The sequence below is a fragment of the Apteryx mantelli genome, chromosome 27 (genome assembly GCF_036417845.1).
Source record: "Apteryx mantelli isolate bAptMan1 chromosome 27, bAptMan1.hap1, whole genome shotgun sequence".
In the NCBI taxonomy this organism is placed as follows: domain Eukaryota; kingdom Metazoa; phylum Chordata; class Aves; order Apterygiformes; family Apterygidae; genus Apteryx; species Apteryx mantelli.
This window is the reverse complement of record NC_090004.1, coordinates 5,147,712-5,165,108: the sequence shown is the minus strand read 5'-3', so window position 1 is coordinate 5,165,108 and position 17,397 is coordinate 5,147,712. Positions and strand designations below refer to the sequence as shown.

Below are 17,397 nucleotides of genomic sequence, written 5' to 3'. Positions count from 1 at the left end.
ATTCCTGACCTCGCTCCGTTGCGAAATTCCTGGCTCCCAAATCCCACCAGCTTTCCCCCCCTCCCGCCCCGGGGCCCTGCAGCGCCAGACACCGGCTCCGCGCTCCCGCCGCCCCATGACGGCGACGCTGCTCGCGTTTCATGCTAAAAAAATAAATAAATTAAAAAATAAAAATAAAAAAAAGCACCATCGCCAGGCCTGCTTCGCAAATAAGCGCTCCAGCCCCAAATAAAAGTCATAGAGGGAGGAAAAAAAATAATGAAATAAAATAAACTCCGACAAAACCCAACCCAAATAAAACCTCGCGCCGAGAGCCCTCTGCAGCGCGACGCTCGCGGCCTGGCCCGACATCAAGGCGCGCGGGCGGCCCTCCGGCAGCATCCACAGAAGGTGTTTGCTGAAGCATATTTAGCAGGATCAAACCGTTTCCCTTCCGCGCGGGCACCGGCGGCTTCGCACGCCAGGGGAACAAGCCAGGCTTTATGGGCATGGGAGCCCCGCTGCCGCGCGGAGCGGACGCTTCCAGCTGGCGATGCTGGCGGATCCCGCGGCGCTGCTCCAGCCACGGGGAGCCCCTAACGTCTGGCTCCCAGAGCCGGCCGAGCGCGGCCAACCCCGCGTCCGGAAGAGCCTCCGTCGCGCCGGGGGAAAGACGCTTCTGCGGTTTGATCGCCCGCTCGGGCTGCTCATGCTGCCACCAGCGGAGGCTTCAGGAATCCGAGAGCCAAACTGCTGCTACCGGCATGGGAAAGGGGCTCCGGGAGCCTCCCGGGCCGTGCCGGTGGCCAGCGCCACGGAGGAAAAAGGCGGATTTGGGGTTTAATAGCCCCCAAATCCCCCTCCTGAGCGGGGCAGGGCACCTCTGGCTTCATATAAACACCCTGCAAGGCTCCATCCTATCGCCGCCGCCGCAGCCCTCGCCGTTTTCCCCGCATCCCGAGCGGCAAAGCCGCGGGGCGGCGATGGCGGAGAGGCGCCCGGCCGGCAGCTCCCGTGGGAACAGCCCGGCGCCCGGCAAGCTCAACCTGCGGTGCCTCACTTACTGCGCGGCTCCCGGGGTCCGTCCACGGTGACCTTAATGGCTCGGTGGTAGGTAGCGACTTGCGTGGGGTTCGTGAACACCGTGATCGTCAGGGTGAAGCTTTTTCCTAAGGGAGGTTGGGAAAGGGGTTGGGGGGGCGGGAAAGAAGAGAGAAAAGAGGATTTTCACATGAGTTGACCTCTTCCGCAAGCAAGCGCGGACGCAGACATCCCCGTGCAGGGATGCATTCCCCCGCGCACATCGTTTAATTTTAGGAGGCCTTATTGCCGAGACACAGAGCTCGGCCGGCTGCCCCGGCTTCAGCTGGCTACGGAGACTGGAGCCGCTTCAGAGCCAGAGCCGGGACCTTCCTGCATGCAAAGTCATCGATTGCCCCTCTCCTCCCCCATCCTGGCCCTGCGTCGCCCCCTCCGCCCGCGGCCGCCTCCCAGGCCCCGGCGCGCTGATGCTCCCCCTTTTCCCACAGCGATCCACCCCCAAAAGCGACGCTCGCCCTGGCTGCCCCTCGCCCCGCTCCAGGGCCGTGTGGGTTTGCAAGCGCTGCAAAATGGCATTTTCTGCCTAAAACGGGTGTGTTTTGGCCCGCAGCAGCCCCAGGCATGGAGTGCAGTGCACCCGAGCGGGCGTTTGGAGGGGTGCGACGCCAGGCGAGCACCCGAGTCCCAGCTCAGCCCGGCTCCAGCCCCGCTTCCTGCAGCTCCGCCTGCACCCACCGCAGCCTGGGATGGGGCCCAGGCGTCCGGATCACTGCCCACTAGTTGCCCCATCAGGGCTGCTCCGTCCCCACGGACGCTCCCAGCAGGCTCCCGGGATGGCGCCGGCAGCGAGGGCCTTCGCGCCCCCCTGCCTGCCCCATGGGGGCAACGCGGCAGTGTTAACTGTGGGCTTGCAAAGCCATCGGGTACTCCAGGGGCACGAGCCCCATTAAAAGCCAGCAGGAATTATTCTTCCTGATCCTCCTGGAAGCACCCATCCGAGCCCCTTGGCTTTTCCAGCTTTTCTTTCCCACATAAACCCTTGCACCGAGCAGTGGGAAAACACATCCTCTGCCTTTGCCCAGGACCGGGGCTTTCACGGCCCGGCCACCCCCCACCACGGCAGACCTAGGAGCACCCATGGCACAAGCCACTGCTATTTGTACAGCTAGAACTAACAGAAAAAAATCTTAAATATTTCTTTCTGAAAACATCCTGCAATTATCCTAGGCGGAGAAGTTTCTTTACCGGAGCATTGGGTGGTGGTGGTGGTGGGGAAACACTGGCTTTAAAGGAGACAGGGAGCAGCATTCATGGAAACCAGCCCAATCCATGCCCCACTTAAGCTTTCAAAATAGGACCAAAATACGCACAAGCCTTTAGCTGATTCTCTACACGAGAAGACTTTTCTTTTTTTTTTTTTTACCCTTCCAAGTAAAATTTTAAATCTGACGTGAAACAGCTGCACTGACAACCTGTATTTAAAGCCGCGCTGCTGCAGCCGGGAGAGCCCGAAGGCTGCCGGGCGGCTTTGTGCGTCCACGTAAAAAATCACCGAGGCGATCAGTTAGCAAAATGTGCACAGAAGCGGAGTGCGCAGGTGAGGGCTCTTCGGAAAAGTTATTTAGGAAGCAAACTCGGGGGAGGAAAGGCGGTCGGAGAAAGCCTGTTCGTTTGCCTGCGATTCCCGGGCAGAGAGGAGCCGGCTGCGGGCGGAGGCTGCGGGCAGCTCCCGGCGCCGCGGCTTTCTGCTCGGTCCCCTCCGCCGGGTGACCCAGCTTCGCCGCACCTCGGTCTCGCCCCCCCGCTGCAGGCGGCCACGAACCCACCCCCACGCAAGGCTGAGCGCCCGCCGCGGGGAGCCGGCTGCGACATTTCGCCACCTCTCAGAAATCCTCTCCCATGAATTGAAAATGACAATTATTACTCAGCCCCATTTTTTTTTTTTTTTTTTAAAGCCTCGTTTCTCACCTTCTCGGGAAGCGAGCTGGGGTTAGTCCCAGCGCCCCGCACGGCGGCGGCGGCTCGGCGGGGAGCGGTGCCGCCTGCCCGGCTCCGCCAGCCGCTCCCGGGGACGCCCCGGGCACCGCGCCGCGCTTTCGGTTTGCACGGTGCAACGCGAGCCGCAGGGTTTTGAGCAAAGAGGGGAAGAAAGAAAAAAACAAAAAACCCCTCTTTGCTGCTGTGCAAAAGGGGGAAGCTCACGCTTCTCCCCTCGCGCACGGAGATGGGAATTTTGGGGAGCGGGGGGGCAGGTAAGGACCTGCTCTTCCCCCTGTGCCTGGGCAGCTCACCAGTTCCGGAGACTGCCGCTAAACACATATAAAAATAAAAGTGCCCAGTTCTGCCTCATTGCAACTCATTTTTGCAAAGCAGAGCTTAGATTTGGTTCTGATTTTACAGAGCCCCCGCAGCTCGCTCTGCCCGTGCGCTTGCGTATTGGGGGATGCAGGGCTCTGTGTGTGTGTGTGTTTACAGACGCACACGTCCACACATGGTATTTACACAAACACTTACACACGCACACACACGGCTCTGCTCCGACAAAGCGTTTTGAAGCAAATCCAGATTTCTGCCAGAATAAACTAAACCAGCCCTGGGCTTCCAGAGATCAAGACGACAAACATGAAAAAGCAAGTGTGACACCCAGACAAAAAAAAAAAAAATTCAACAGAAACGATTTTTAGCACTGAACACGCCGCAGAGATACGCGGCCAAGTCGCGCTCCTCCCCGGGAAAGCACGTCCGTCCCCAGACGGGGCAGCACATGCGCCAAGTGCGCAGCCGGGCTGCGAGACAACCGCACACGCGGCCACGGTTTCACATCGGCTCCAGGGAGCCGCGCGCGAGTTATTTTCGTGCCTGCTTTTCAAAGCGCCATCCACAAGAGCGCGGAAAGAAATTTGCATTTTAGTTACACTGCTAATACAGCGGGGCAGCTTCCCCAGCGCTGCGAGCTGCCCCTTCCCCGCGCCCCCGCCACCGGCCGGGCGAGCAAGGACCGGCCCCGGGCTAGACACGGCCCCGTGCTCGCAGGGAGGCGAAGGGCAGGACCCGGAGCCCCCCGGAGCCGGGGCAGGTGCTCCCACCCCTGTAACGGGTATTACCCAGGGCTCTGCTGGAGGAAGGAGCCTATCCACCTCACTGCTTTCGGGAGCCTGAAAACTACTGTTATTTCAGAGCTTGAGCATGGGGCCGCGGAGGAGGAACATTAATAATGAATTCAAGAGTCAAGCCGAGATTGGGTTGCATTCAGTTTGGAAATTTGTGTAAGGAGAATGAAGGAAGAAAAAGAAAAGAGCCTACGAGAATAATTGATTACAGAAATGAAAGCTTAATTCATAAAAGAAAAAACATTTTCCATCCATCAACCTGCAACCAGTTAAGTGGAGAGTTTTAAAGAAACTGCAACTTGGAGAAGGAGCCAACAGGAAAAAGGAAATGTATGAAAGAATGTAAACTATTCAAGTTTCATAAAGAGGAACAAGTAAACATTTATTACATGCAAATAATTTGTAACATCGCTGCTTTTAATTAATGCAGAGAAGTCAAAATATATCTGACATTGTATATATACACACTAGAAGAGTTTGAGAAAATGTTGCCATATGACCATTGAAATATAGTATTCCTATTTTTTTTAATGAACAATTAAGTGCCTCAATCTGCAGTGTGCATTGGTGATGAAATGCCGAAATTGTATAAATAAATTTGAAATTCAGGTAAAATACGGCTGCAAGGAATCAGGCACGAGGGAAAGGAGTACAGCGCTTTCCCCCGGCACAGGCTGGCTTTTCAGCACGTTCATTTTGTTCTTCTCAGATGGCACAGCCTAATTTTGTTTCGGGAAGTCAGCGGCGCGATCGGTTTAAGGCTAAACGGCGGAGTCGGGCTCCAGAGCCAGCGGGAGCAATTCCTGCCCGCGCTCCCGGAGCGGGACGCGCTGCGCCAGGCACCGACCCGCGCCCGCCGCGGCGCCTCCGACCTGCACCGGCCTTTCCGCAACCCCCCTCGCTTCCTTGATCATCCTTCCCCTTCCGACACCTGCGTTTTGCACAATATAACGCTAACGGGGCGGGCTGGGTGCCGGCCGCGTCCAGCCCCCGACCGCCTTCACCTGCTGCGCGCCCTGCGGAGGGGCAGCGAGCCGCGGCCGGGCGCCCCCCCCCCCTTGCGCGGCTCGCTCAGGAGCCTCTCCGAAACCGCCCCAAAACCTGGGCTGCGAGGCAGCCCCGTGGGCGCCCCTTCGGGTGCAAACCCACGCACGCGAGAGGGCTGCGCTCCGAGCACCGCGCACGCTTCAGAGCGGGGTTTCCTCTCCTGCTGCCTGCGCTTTCTACGCCCGGTGTCTCGGGAGAGAAAAGCCCCGGAGAGGAGCGGCGGGGCGGGCGGTTCGCCGGAGCCTCCCGTCGGGAGCAGCCGGGGACGCCGCCGCCGCCCGGGGCCCCTCGGGGAGCCGCCGCCGCTGCCGGGTGTTTCCTCCCTGCACCGGCGGCGCAGCCCGCGGCAGCGAAACCACCTCCAGCGGCTGGCGCAGAATACACCGTTAAAATAAAATAAAACTAAGCTCTTTAAAAATAAAAAATAAAAAAAAGGAAGGAAGGAGAGAAAGGAAAAAAAAGCCAAATAAAAAGGCCAACCATTTCCCGGCTGATACCTACCCCTGCCGCTTCTCCCAACAAATCTCAGGTCGTTAAACCTCGCCACTTGGTTTTTCATCACGGCGGAGGCATTGCGGAGCTCTGCAGAGTAATTTTCATCATTCCCAGCCATCACCGTCACCACCGTCCCATCGGGGACATCTCCGAGGGCTACGACCTGGGGCAGGACGAGAGAATTTTTAGGCTAAAATTAATTGCGGCCTGAGCTAACCTACCCTACGATTCTCCCCCACACGCACGCCCCCCAAAAAACCCAAAAGGCAAAACCAAACCAAAACCAATCCGAGCCCCCGAGGAAGCTGGTTCACCCCGCAAACCGGGGAGGAGGAAGAGGGGGACCGAGCTTAAAAAAAGGGAGGGTTAAAACGCGCGAGGGCCCTTCCCCGGGGGGCCAGGGACGGCCGCGGAGATGGGGGAGCGGCTTTCACTTTTATTTTGTTTAATTTGCGGAAAAAGCGCTGCGGAGCGCGGTGCGGCCGCGACGCGCCCGGAGCCGGGCCCGACCCGCCGAGGGGAACCGCGGCGCCGCGAGGCCGGAGGGGACTCGGCCGAGCTGCGCGGCCGCGGAGAGGAGCGCGGGGCGTGCGGGGACCCGGCGGGACCCCCCGGCCCCGCACCCCCCTCCCGGCCCGGGGAGCAGCGCCCCAAAGGCCGCGGCAGCCCCGCTTTGCCCAGCCGCCACCCCCGACGGCTGCGGGCTCCCCGGGAACGGGCAGCCGCCGCTCCCCCGCCGTCCTGCCGGCTCCCCCCGCCTCGCCTCCCGCTGCCTTGGCGGCTTCGCCCGCCTCGGTCCCGGCCCTGGAGGCCCCGTCGGGCCGCCCCGACCCCGCGGAGCCGCAGCCGGGCGGCCGCGGGGAGCCGCGCGGGGCCCCGGCTGCGCAGCCCGGTGCCGCCGCTGCAGCTCTTCGCTTTCTTCTTGCAGATTAGATCTCCCTTTCCCTGCCCCTCTCTCTCCCTCTCCCAGGAAGGTAATTAACCTCCACTCTCATTAAACTTCAAAGTTGCCTGAGAGCTCCTAACTGTACGGAATATCTAAGATGCTGTGACCGCGGGGCAATGCGGAGACTTGATTAAAAATAATAAAACAAGACTCCCTTGACGGTGATGTCAGGAGCGATTTAAAATGAAAAGGGGCGGGGGGGGAAGTGCGAGGGGCCGGGGCGGAGGGCAGGTAGGGGGCAGGGGGCACCGCCGCCTTCCCGGGGCCTCCCCCCCCCCCGGGGCCGCCCTGCGAGGAGCCGGCAGAGCCCCGGCCGCAGCCCGCCCCGCAGCTCCCGTCTTACCTTGAAGGCCACGGGCAGGGTTTTGTTGCACCTCCAGTGGGAAGGCAGCACCGAGCACAAGAAGTTGGGGCTGTCGGTGCGCACCAGCTCGCCGGCGTGGTCGGCCAGTACATCCACGACGGAGCGGACCTCGGGGCGCGCCCGGGCGCCCGGCGCGGGGGCCCCCAGCGCCCCGCTGTTCTCGCCCATCTTACCGCAGGGGAAGGCCGTGGAGGGGGGAGTGAAGCGCCTGCTGGTGCTCGGGTCTACGGGAATACGCATCACAACAGCGGGCGTCAGGGAGCCGCCGCGGCCGGGGGGGGCGAGGAGGAGCCCGGTGCCCACCGCTCGCCGGCGGCGGGGCTCCCGCAGCGGGGAGGGCGGCGGGACGCCGCGGCGGGGCCCCCCGGTCCCCACGGGGGCGGCGGCTGGGCGGCCGGCGGCGGCGGCGGCAGCGGGGCCCCGCGCTGCCTCGCTCCGTCCCGGCAGATTTCCGTCCCCCGCCGGCGCCGCGGGGAGGCGGCGAGCAGAGAGCGGCCGGGCGGGCTCGGGGGGGCCGGTTCTCGCCCGGCTCTTCGGGACGTCGCCGCGGGCGGCGGCCCCCTCCGGCGGCCTCGGTGCTGTCCCGCCCGCCAAGCGCCGGGAAGGGCGGCGCCGAGCCCCGGCAGAGCCACGTCGCGGCCGGTGCCCTCGCCTGCAGCCGGGCTTCTTGCGCCGGGCGGCCCCGAAACCAGCTCCCAAGTGTCAGCTGCGCCGCTCGGTACCGTATTTACTGCCGGCCCCGGGGGGGCGGGCAGCGCCCTGACTGACGGGCCCCCGCGCCAATGGCGCGGCCGGGTGGGCCCTTGCCCCCGCCCACGACCCTGCTCCTGCCGGCAGAAGGGGCGGGGCCTCGGGGCGAAAGGGGCGGGGACAACGCTGAAAGAGGGCGTGACCGAGCGGCAGCCCCGCCCCCCGCTGGGCTGGAACGGGGGGGCGGGCGCACGTCGGGGCCCCGATGCCTTATTACGGCCGCGGGGCCGGCGGCGGCCGCAGTCGCCGGGGGGTTTTGGGGCGCGATGGGGCCGTTCGGGGGCCGGAGCTGCGGCAGCGCGAAGCGGCAGGGGACTAAAGCAGTGGCCGCCCCCCCGCGTCCCTCTGCAGAGCGCTCCCGGTGCCCGCGCCGCCCGCCGTCCCCCCGAGCCGGCTTTGCATCGCCGACGGGGAGGGAGAGTGGGCGGCAGAGCCGCGTCCCCAGCCGGGGGCTGTGAGCTCGCCCGGCGAATGGTGCTAAACAGCCGCCCCTCCGCTTTGCGTCCCCCCTCCCAAAAAACCGAAACCGGCCGCAGTGTCCCCGGGGAGCGGGACACCGAGCGCGCCCGGCGCTTCCCCCGCAGCCGCAGCGGGGGCGAGAGCCGCGCTCGGGCCCCGCAGGGACGGCGGTCCCGGCCGGCGCTGCTAGCGCGCAAATCCGTGCAGAAGCGACCGGTTCTGCAGGAAAAAAATGAAGTTTTGCTGCGCGGTTGCGTGCGGTGCCGCCTCCCCGCGCCGTTGTCTCTCCTCTGAAACGCAAAACGAAATGCGCTGCGGGGCAGGCGGCAGGGAGAAAAGCGGGGACTGCTTAAAAAGAAATGTATTTTCCATTGCTGCAGCCCAAATATTACCGACCTAGTAGAAATGAAAGCGCTGGTTCTCAGCGGGCAGTCTAACTGCCGGCTTATTTCGCAGAGGAGATGGTTTTCCCCCCGCTCCGCGGTCGGGGGCTGAGCGGTTTAGACGGCTCTTAACAATTTCACTCAACTCGTACAAATTTCTTCCTGGGGACGGCACGTTTTGCCTGTATAAGAGCAGGCGGCGGCGGGGAGGTCGCCGGACCCGAAACCTTACCGCTACGTGTTGGGTCGTGTGCTGGGTTATGTAAAACAAAACTTTCTTTAAAATTAAAAGAAAAAAATCTTTCCTTCCCCCGAAAGCTCTCCGCAAACTAATGAAAGATTTTCCTCCCCAAGCCGCACCGCTTAGCGGGGGCGAGCCCGGGCGCGCTCCCGCATCCCCCCGGCCGCTGCGGCCGCTCCAGGGGAAGGAAACGAAAAGAACCGCGTTTGTCCAAAAAAAAAAAAAAAAAAGAATTAAACAAAATAGGAAGACGGGAAGGAGGAGCAGCGGGTTCCCTCGCTGCGCTGCCCTGTAAACGACCGGGCAGCCCGGGCCCCCCCAGCGCCGCCGGCCGCGGAGCCGGAGCCGGGGCCGGGGCAGCGGGGCCGGACCGGGCCGACGGCGGCGCCCCGCACGTCGGGCTGCCTCCCCGCTGCGATTTTAATCGAGGCGCGCCGAAATCCTTCCCTTTTTAGGTGAAAGCTTGCTGGGCACCGGAGCAGCGCGATTTATTTTTGTTTTTGCCCCCCTTTTAGCAGCGGGGGTGTGCGCACGGCGCCTCCCCGGGCACGCTGCGCCTCGCACCGCGGGGAGAGCTGCCGGCGGGGGGGGCCCGGCCCGACCCGGCCCGACCACCCCGAGCCGGGCTCCGCCGCGGCCCCCGGGGCTCCCCGGGCCCGGGACAGGCGGGGGAGGGCCGGGGGGGGGGGGCAGTGCGCCTGCGCAGTGCGCCCCGGCGGCGGGCGCGGCGCTGCAGTGCGGCGGCGCGGCCGCTAGTTGGCGCCGCGGTTCCGTCCCGGCGCGGCGGCCGCTGCGACGGGGCGGGCGCGACGGGGCGGCCCGGATTCTCCCCCCTTCCCCCCCCCTCCCCCGCCTCTCCGGTCCCCCGGCTGCTCGGCGGGTCCCGGCTCCCTCTCGCCCTCCGCCCCCTCCTCTCGGGGGGCACCGGCCCGGGCAGCATCTCCGAGGGGCAGGTGCGGGCAGGAGATGGGACGGCGGTGCGACCACCAGGGGATTTTACCGGGGGAGTTTGGTCGCAAAAGTCCCCATCCTGCTGCCTCTTTGTCACCGGGAGCAAAGGGACCGCCGGTGCCAGGCACCACAGGCTGGACAGGCCGCAGGGTCCCAAGCAGGACGGAGCTGCCTCTCTGCTCCCCAGCACCTTACTCCCCATGCTCATTTCCAGATTTACTTAGATTTACTTACTTTAAATTTCCTGCCCATTTTTTTTTTTAAAACCCTGCTGGGAACCTGCCTTTTAAAGTGGCTATTCCTAAAACATGCCATCCCCGCAGAGCCCAGCCAGCGACCCGTGTCGCCTCAGCCCCTTCCTCCCCGCCGGCCCCAGCCGCCGTGACACACGGCAGAGGTGGCCACTTCTCTCTTCCTGTTTATAGAAGCCACAAAGCAAGAAGATGATCCAGTTACAGGCAGCCGGGGGGGGGGGGGGCCCTGAGCTCAGCACCTGCCGCGGCTCACGTCAAAACCCTCAGCTGGCTTTTGGGTGCCTGCCGGGGAAGCCAGCATCGCCCAGCCACGCCGGCAGCTGTGCAGGTGGCCCGGCGCCGGCCGTGCCCAGCTGGGGTGGCCGCAGCTTCCCGGGCCGGCGCTGTCTCTCGTCCTGGGTTTGCACGGCCCTGGCGTGGGTGGAGTGTGGCCCCTACGAGGGGTTTCCTTGGAAAGCCCTTGCCTTTCGTGAAGCTTAATGCCAATGCGGGTCCGGCTAGCCCAGATCGCTGCGGCTCAGGGTGGCAGGGGGAGATGCGATGTAGAAGGAGGACGCAAACCCGGCCGCCTGTTGCGGTCCGTTCCCCTCCGATCCCCCAGCGTCCAGGCACAATGACAGGCACATCCCTGCCTTTTCCTTTCTGTTCCCGCTCACAGCCATGAATTTGCCTAATCCCTTTTTGTGCTGGGAGCAGCATGTTAGAAAGGGCACCCGATTGCATCACCTCAGTGTCCCCAGGGCGACATGTAAACGCTCCCCAAAATACCTTCGGTCCCAGTAACACAACCTGCGCATCCCTGCCAGATGTGCAGGGCACAAGCGCCTGCGCCTCTCCCCCAGCACGTCCCCTGCCATGCCGGCGCCGGCCGAGGCAGCAGGTCCAAGCGAGAGCCGACGTGCATCACCCCTGCACCCGCTGCCCTCCCAAAGCCAGGAGCAACTGCCTTGAAGCTGGGCTGGAAACGGCAAGAGAGGAGCAAATCCCCTTCCTTGCCGCTCAGCTCTCCCCTGAGCACCCCAGGAACGTCGGCACGTGGGGAATATCCCTCCTCCGCCCTCCCCACGCTCCAGGAAAGGTTAATAGACCAAAAGACCCGGGATTTGCATGGGCCTCCTTTCAAATACTTAAAAGCTACTGTTCACATTTCAGGGAGGTCAGCGGCTCTTTAAATCATTACTCGCTGGGATTACTTTCCTTACAGTCTCCTCTGTAGTTTTTAATTCATTTGAGCTGCTATTTAGCAGCCGAGCCACTCGCTTCCACGTCAAGGAAGCAAATGCAGAGCCTTATAGGAAGCTTTCTATTAAAAATTCATCGCAAGCTCAGGCTCCGACCTCTCAGGAGCAGAGCGCTCAGTAGGGCCGGGCGGGTGTCTGGATCTGCTTTGCAGTTAAGGCATGGGGATCTAAGAGCAGCACGCCGGGAGGGAGCGTGCTATTCATTCATAAATCACACAGCAGATGCTGGGTCCGATCGGGCGCACGATGGTGACAATTTTTAACCCCTGAGTGTCACCGTTGATAACGGTCTTTCACGCGGCTGTTTCCAGGAGAAGGAAGCTATGGGGCTCAGGGCAAGGAACACAGGGCAACGAGGGGGAAAAAGGCAGGTTTTGCCCCAAATATAAATCAATGGGCAAGAGACCAGCTTGGAAACTGTCCCGCTGACGACTCCAGCACCGGCTCTGCTGGGACTGTGCTGAGCGGAGCAGCCACCGCGCGTGGGGTCCGGCGAGACGCACAGCAGGGAAACACCTTCTCGGCACCTGCTTCTGGGGCCGGAGCTGCCGCAGCCTGAGCCGGGATGTCCATTAACCCCTCGGGAGCCGCCGCAGCCCAAGTCCCCCCTGCCTTGTGCACCAGCAGCCCTGGCACCTCGCACCCGCCTGGGCGCCCTTGCTCGTGGCAGCAGCAGGAGGAGGAGGAGGAGGAGGAAGGCTCGAGCCAGAGTTTAGGATCCTGGCGTGAAATGCTGGTCCCCGAGAAAATCAGCATGAAATTCCCACCCAGCTGCCTGCAGCCAGGTTTTGTTCCCCATCATCGGAGGACTGGAAAGGGCCCGGCCGGCGGAGCGGGCAGCGACTCTCCTTGCCTGCCCCGCTCTGCCCCGTCTCTGCCAGCGCGACTCCCTCCCTGGCACCCGCGTCCCCCGGAGGATGCTCCACTCCACTCCGCTCGTGCCCTGCGCCCATCCTCGCCGCCTGGGAGGCGATCCGGCGATCCCACCGCGGCCGGGCGGCCGGGCTGCACCCTGCGCAAGCGGGCGAGCGCCAGGACGCGCCGGCGCAGCGGAGGGCCTGGGGCACGTGCAGCGTGCAATCACCTCGGACGGGATTTTCAACGGCGGCGAAGTGACTTCGGAGCACGAGGGCCGCTGACGCGAACCCCGCGGTCCGGAAGTCACGGAAGTGCCATTCTTTATCGTTCGGGGCCGCGAGCGCCTCTCCCCGCGCCGACGTAACCGCGAAGAGCGTGCTCGGGGCTCACATCCTCCGCGCTATTGATAGCGCGGCCGAGCTTTTTGGAGCGTGGGTCCCATCTGCCACTTCCACTCCTTTTTAAAGGATCCTAATGACTGTCAGATCCTTTTAGTCCTTAATTAATTTCAGAGTTCAACTGCAAATAGGAAACAAGGCAGCTTTTGCCCTTACGCATATGAATATTACTGTTCCATTTAATGTGGTTACTGGTGGAATGCTGTTATTCATTCCTGCCTGCAATAAAAGCCACATGTTTTTAAAACTTTGCACTTGAAAAAACTTTTAGGAAAGAAATCAAGTATGTTTTGTATGCATGGCATGAGATAAAAACTAGTCATAAATATTCAAAGAACAGTTTGAGCTTTATGCTCGATTTAAACAAGTGAACAGAGGAGCAAGACTGTTGAAGCGAGCGGAGAACGAACCCCCAATGCTCCTTTAAGAATGTGCTTATGCGGAGAAAAGGAACTATTCATGCAAAGGTTACGGAGCACCTAAGGACATCCCATCTCCTCCGAAAATGCCCAGAGGTGGCTAACACAACGGGAAGCACACGGCTTTGTTCAGAGCCGCTAAAGTTCACGGGAGTTTCTCTCCTTCTTGGGGGGTTTCGGAGGTGCGCGGTGCCTTGCGCCAGACCCTGTGGAAAACCAGGACTTTCCCTCTTGCACGGAGACATCCGAGCTCTCCGAGGCGGCTCCTGGGACGGCGGATGGGCCGAAGCCCTGCAGAGCGTTTCGCAAGGGACCGGGCATCCCCATGCGCACCGACAGCCCTTCCTCGGAGCCGCCCCGCCGGAAAGCCCAAAGAGCCAGAGGCACGAAGGATTTCGGGCAGCGGCTCCCGGGCTCCCTCGCTCCCTGCCCGGCCTGCCGCCGCGTCCGAGCCGAGCGGGGACTGCGGAGGTGCGAGCCGGGGCCCGGGGAGCTGCTGAGCCCTTCAAAATGCAAAACACGCCAGGGTGAGAAATAAAAAAAATTCCAAAGGAAAGAAAAAGGGGAAACGTCTGGATGGCAGAAAGAGGAAGCGAAAGTCACATGATGACGCGAAAAGTCCAGCGGGGTCGCGCCAGACACGTTACGAGCTCTTATTTCGAGGACAGGCGCTCCGAGGAGTTCCCGTCACGGAAAGGGCTCCGGGGCGGCTGCCGCGGCGGGAAGCCCTGCCGCACGTGCCGGCTGCGCGCCGGCTCCGCAGCCCGGAAAGGCCGCGGGAAGCCAGTGCTCGCCGCGGAAAAGAGCCACGCGCTGGCCCAAGCCGGCCGCTCGCTCACCGCCCCGGCAGCCCCCGGCTCGCGGCATCCCGGCGGAGACGGCAAACGGCCCCCGGCAGCCTCCTGCCCCGGGGGCGGCTCAGTGGGAGCCGGCAGCTCCCAGGAGCAGCGGCAGGGGTGGCCCTGCTCCGCTCAGCTCCCCTGAGCCGCTACGTGCTTTTTTTAACGCCTTCTCCAGCTCATCGCTGTGATGCTGGGTACGGCGTAGGTGCCACGTGCCGGGTGGCAGCGCCCGCGCCCCCGCGCCATGCCGGGGTTTGGAGGGCGCCTGCGGAGACCCCGGGAAGGGCTGCTGGTCCCCCTCATCCCCGCGTTGCACCAGGGCCGGGGCGAGTGCGTGGGCTGCCGGAGCGCTCAATTGAGGAAGTCGAACGCGGAGAGGGAGCAAGCGAGTCCTGGAAAGCGCCGCTTCCCAGCACGCTCGCCACCGGTCCCGCGAGCCCACGGCCGCCCTGCCCGGGAAGCACCTCTGCACCGGCGACGGGACGGAGCCGTTCCCGTGGCAGCGCTGGAGCGGCTGGCGGCAGCAGCTCCTGAGATGCCGCCCGGCGCCTGCGCTGAATTTCCCAGGCCCTTTCCAGGGAATGTGCTGGCGCAGCGGTGCAGAGCCCCTGCCTGAAACCCGGCCTGGCGGGAGCCATCCGCACCCTTCGGCAGCCCCGGGCCGGGACCCCCCTCCATCCGCGGCCCCCCGGCTCCTGCCGGCGGCTTTGCAGCGGGCGGTTTCTCCTCACCCGTCTGCTGCGCCGGCCGGGCAGAGCCGCGGTCCAGGGGGTTTCCCCAGCTGCCCGCAGGCAGATGAGGTTTGCAGAGCGGCACCAGCGCAGGGTGGACGATCCTTGCTCTCCAGTGGAGGAGGGTTCAGTGGAAAGTTTGGAAAAGCCCCCAAAACGAGCAGCGTTTGGGAGCCCTGCTGCAAGGCAGCCGCAGGGTTGCAGCCTGGGCGTTGCTGTCAGTGCAGCACCCTGTCCCTTTTCCAAAAAAAAAATAGGTCCCGGCCAGGAGCAGCCTCTCCTGGGCCTGGTGTTCGTGATTCCCACACAACTGATCCTCGATTTCTGCCAAATCCCCCAGACTTTGTGGCTTTTGCAGCTCCTTCACCGGTGGCACAGAGCAGCTCTGTGCTCCAGCGCATCCCACCTGCGGATCATTTATTCCAGCCAAATCAGCCTCTGTTCCCAGCTGCAAGTTGCCTTTCAGCCCCTTACAGTTTTTTCCAAGTTTGCTCTTTGCAATTATTCACCGGTTTCACTTCTATGAATAATTCTGGGCGTGCAGAGAGTTCACTGCCGTTCTGCAGGCGAGCTGCGGTCGGTCCGTTCTGACTCGACCTGGCGCAGGCAGCGGTGCTGCTGCTCCTGCACCGGATTATTTTTTCCGGTGCAAACACCCTGGTTTAACATTTGCCATCCTGTAAAGACGCCCTCAGTGATGCAAGTTTGCTCGAGGTCTCCCATGGGGAAGTCTCGGCGTTGTCGAATAGCCGCAGAAAAGGAGCCCAAGCGAGGGCCGAGCCTGCGAATTCGCCCAGCGTCACGGCTCCCTTTAGGCACGGAGCGAATCCCCCCGACTCGGAGGAATTAGTCACAGGCTAGCGCTGCGCACAAGGTGCTTTTCTGGCTTCTGGCTGCGAGCTCAGACAAATCAGCGCTATTTGGGGAAGGTTTGCAAAGCCGCCGCTCGCTCCTCGCCTGTGGCCGGCGGCGGGGAAGGGAACCGCGCCAGCTGGAGCTCCTTTTGCAGAAGTTTCCTAGGAGCCGGTGTGTGCACGGGGGGGGGGGGTGCAGGGGCTCCCCGCCGCGGCCCGCCGGGTTCAGCGGCAGGTTAGGGCCGGAGCGGGCAGAAATGGAGAACTTGCCCCCCCCCCCCGCGCCGGTCGCGGCTCCGGGGCGAGCGCAGGAGCTCATCCGCAGGCTGCGACCGCAGCTCTGCCGGCGCTCCCGCGGCTGCCCGAAGCCGCCGGCCGAACGCCCCGAGCGGCCGGGAGCGCGCGGGTTGGGAGCGCGTTCCCCGCTCTCCGGCGGGGAGCTGGGCAGTCGGTGCCTTCGGGGCTTGGCTCGTGCGCTGGGGGCACGTTAACGGCCCGGGAGAAGCCGCCATCCAGCCTTTGCCGTCTCTCCGCTCCCTTTGCCGACCGGCCTCTCCGAACCCCCTGCTGCAGCGGGGACGATCCGCGCAGCCAGCGCAAGGGAGCTCCATCGCCACAAACCCGTCCGCGTTAGCGGCGCGGATGCTCCCGGGAAGGGCCCAGCTGGTGCCTGCCGGTCCCCGAAAGAGCCCTGGCAAAGGGTCTCCCAGGAGGTGACGCGAATGGGGACGTTTCCGAAAGCTGAGTGCTGCTTGCAAAAGCGGCTTTTGCTTTTTTCCCCACTGACTCCCAGACTACGGCAGAACGGGCACAGGAGAGAGGTTTGGGGTCTTCCTGTAAAATCCTGACCCCTTCTAATAAATCCGAAATCCGAAATGATCCCTTCTAACGCTCTCGGGTTAAAGGAAGATGAACCCTGGCGCCACAACGGAAACCAGCCCCGGGAAAGGACAGTAAAGAAAATCCCGCTGGGGCGTCCCAGCCAGCCCAGCTCGGGCTTGGAAGAGCTCCCGAATCTCTAGGCCCGGCTCGAGATGCAAAGGCAAATGCATTAGTGCCGTGCTGTGCCGTGCCGTGCCGTGCCATGCTGTGTCCGCGCCGTGCCACCCGGCGCCTCGCCGCGGGCCCCGGCGTGCCGCGAGCCCCAGCGGGAACCAGGCGCGGAGCCGGCGGGCGCCCCGTCCTCGCGCCCGCGCCAGGGGGAGCCGGGGCCGCTTCCCGCCAGCCTGGCGGTTTTGCTGAGTTTTATGGAAAAAAAAAAACCACGGTCGGCTCCCTCCCTCGGTGAGATTTTTTCCAAAGCGGCCCAGGCCTAATAAAAAAAGGTGTTAAAATTGCAGGGTTCAACGTAATTGGGCACAAAAGCGGGCAGTAAAAAGCAGCCTGGTGCAAAGGTGCTGCAGGACAAGGGCGCGGTTTCGGAGCATCAAGTCCTCGCGCCCCAGGAGGGACGGCGGCACGGCTGGCCGCAGAGCCCCGCTCGCCCCGTTAGTCTCGGCAGCCGCGGCACCGTGCGCCGTCCTTAAATCATCTCGGTGCCGCCGGTGCAGCTCGCGCCCCGCGTTTGGCGCCCGGAAGGAGGGAGCAGGCGCATCCCGCCGCCAGCACACGGGGCGTTTGCAGCCCCCCGGCCGGTCCGTCCCTCCCGGCCCCGAATTCGGCCCCGGCTGGGGAGGGGGGAGACGCGGGGAGCCGGGTTTGGTGCATCGCCTCATTCCTGCCCTTTTTGTTTGGATTTTTTCGGAGCTATTCTAACAGAAACCATGCTGCGTTGTGAAATCGCATCCCGATATAGCCCATGGAAACGCAGCCCTGGAGCAAGCGGGAAGGAGCAGCACCGGAGCCCCGAAACCCCCCGGTCACCTGGGCAAAGGACCCCGCGAAGGTGCCCGCTCCCCGCGCGAGCCCCCCACGGCCGCGTCCCGCTGAACCGGAGCCAGGCGGACTTGCGCCAGCCTTTTCCATCCCGTGGATCCCAAATCCAGGCATCTCCGCAGCCAAGGTCGGTCCTCCCGTGGGGCCCTCCTGCACAAC

The 17,397-nt window shown here is 63.3% G+C and overlaps 1 protein-coding gene across 1 annotated transcript in view; it reads right to left on the bottom strand.

The window, feature by feature from the left end:
- The window catches only part of RUNX3 (RUNX family transcription factor 3), a 33,903-nt gene extending 26,681 nt beyond the window's left edge, over nt 1-7,222 (bottom strand). Inside the window, exons 1-3 of the mRNA XM_067311448.1 lie at nt 6,962-7,222; nt 5,679-5,835; nt 1,044-1,148 (exon numbers count right to left, since the gene is read on the bottom strand). Coding sequence (XP_067167549.1) covers nt 1,044-1,148; nt 5,679-5,835; nt 6,962-7,222 — 523 coding nt within the window. The remainder of the gene's footprint in view (nt 1-1,043; nt 1,149-5,678; nt 5,836-6,961) is intronic.
- Between the last annotated feature and the right edge of the window lie 10,175 nt (nt 7,223-17,397).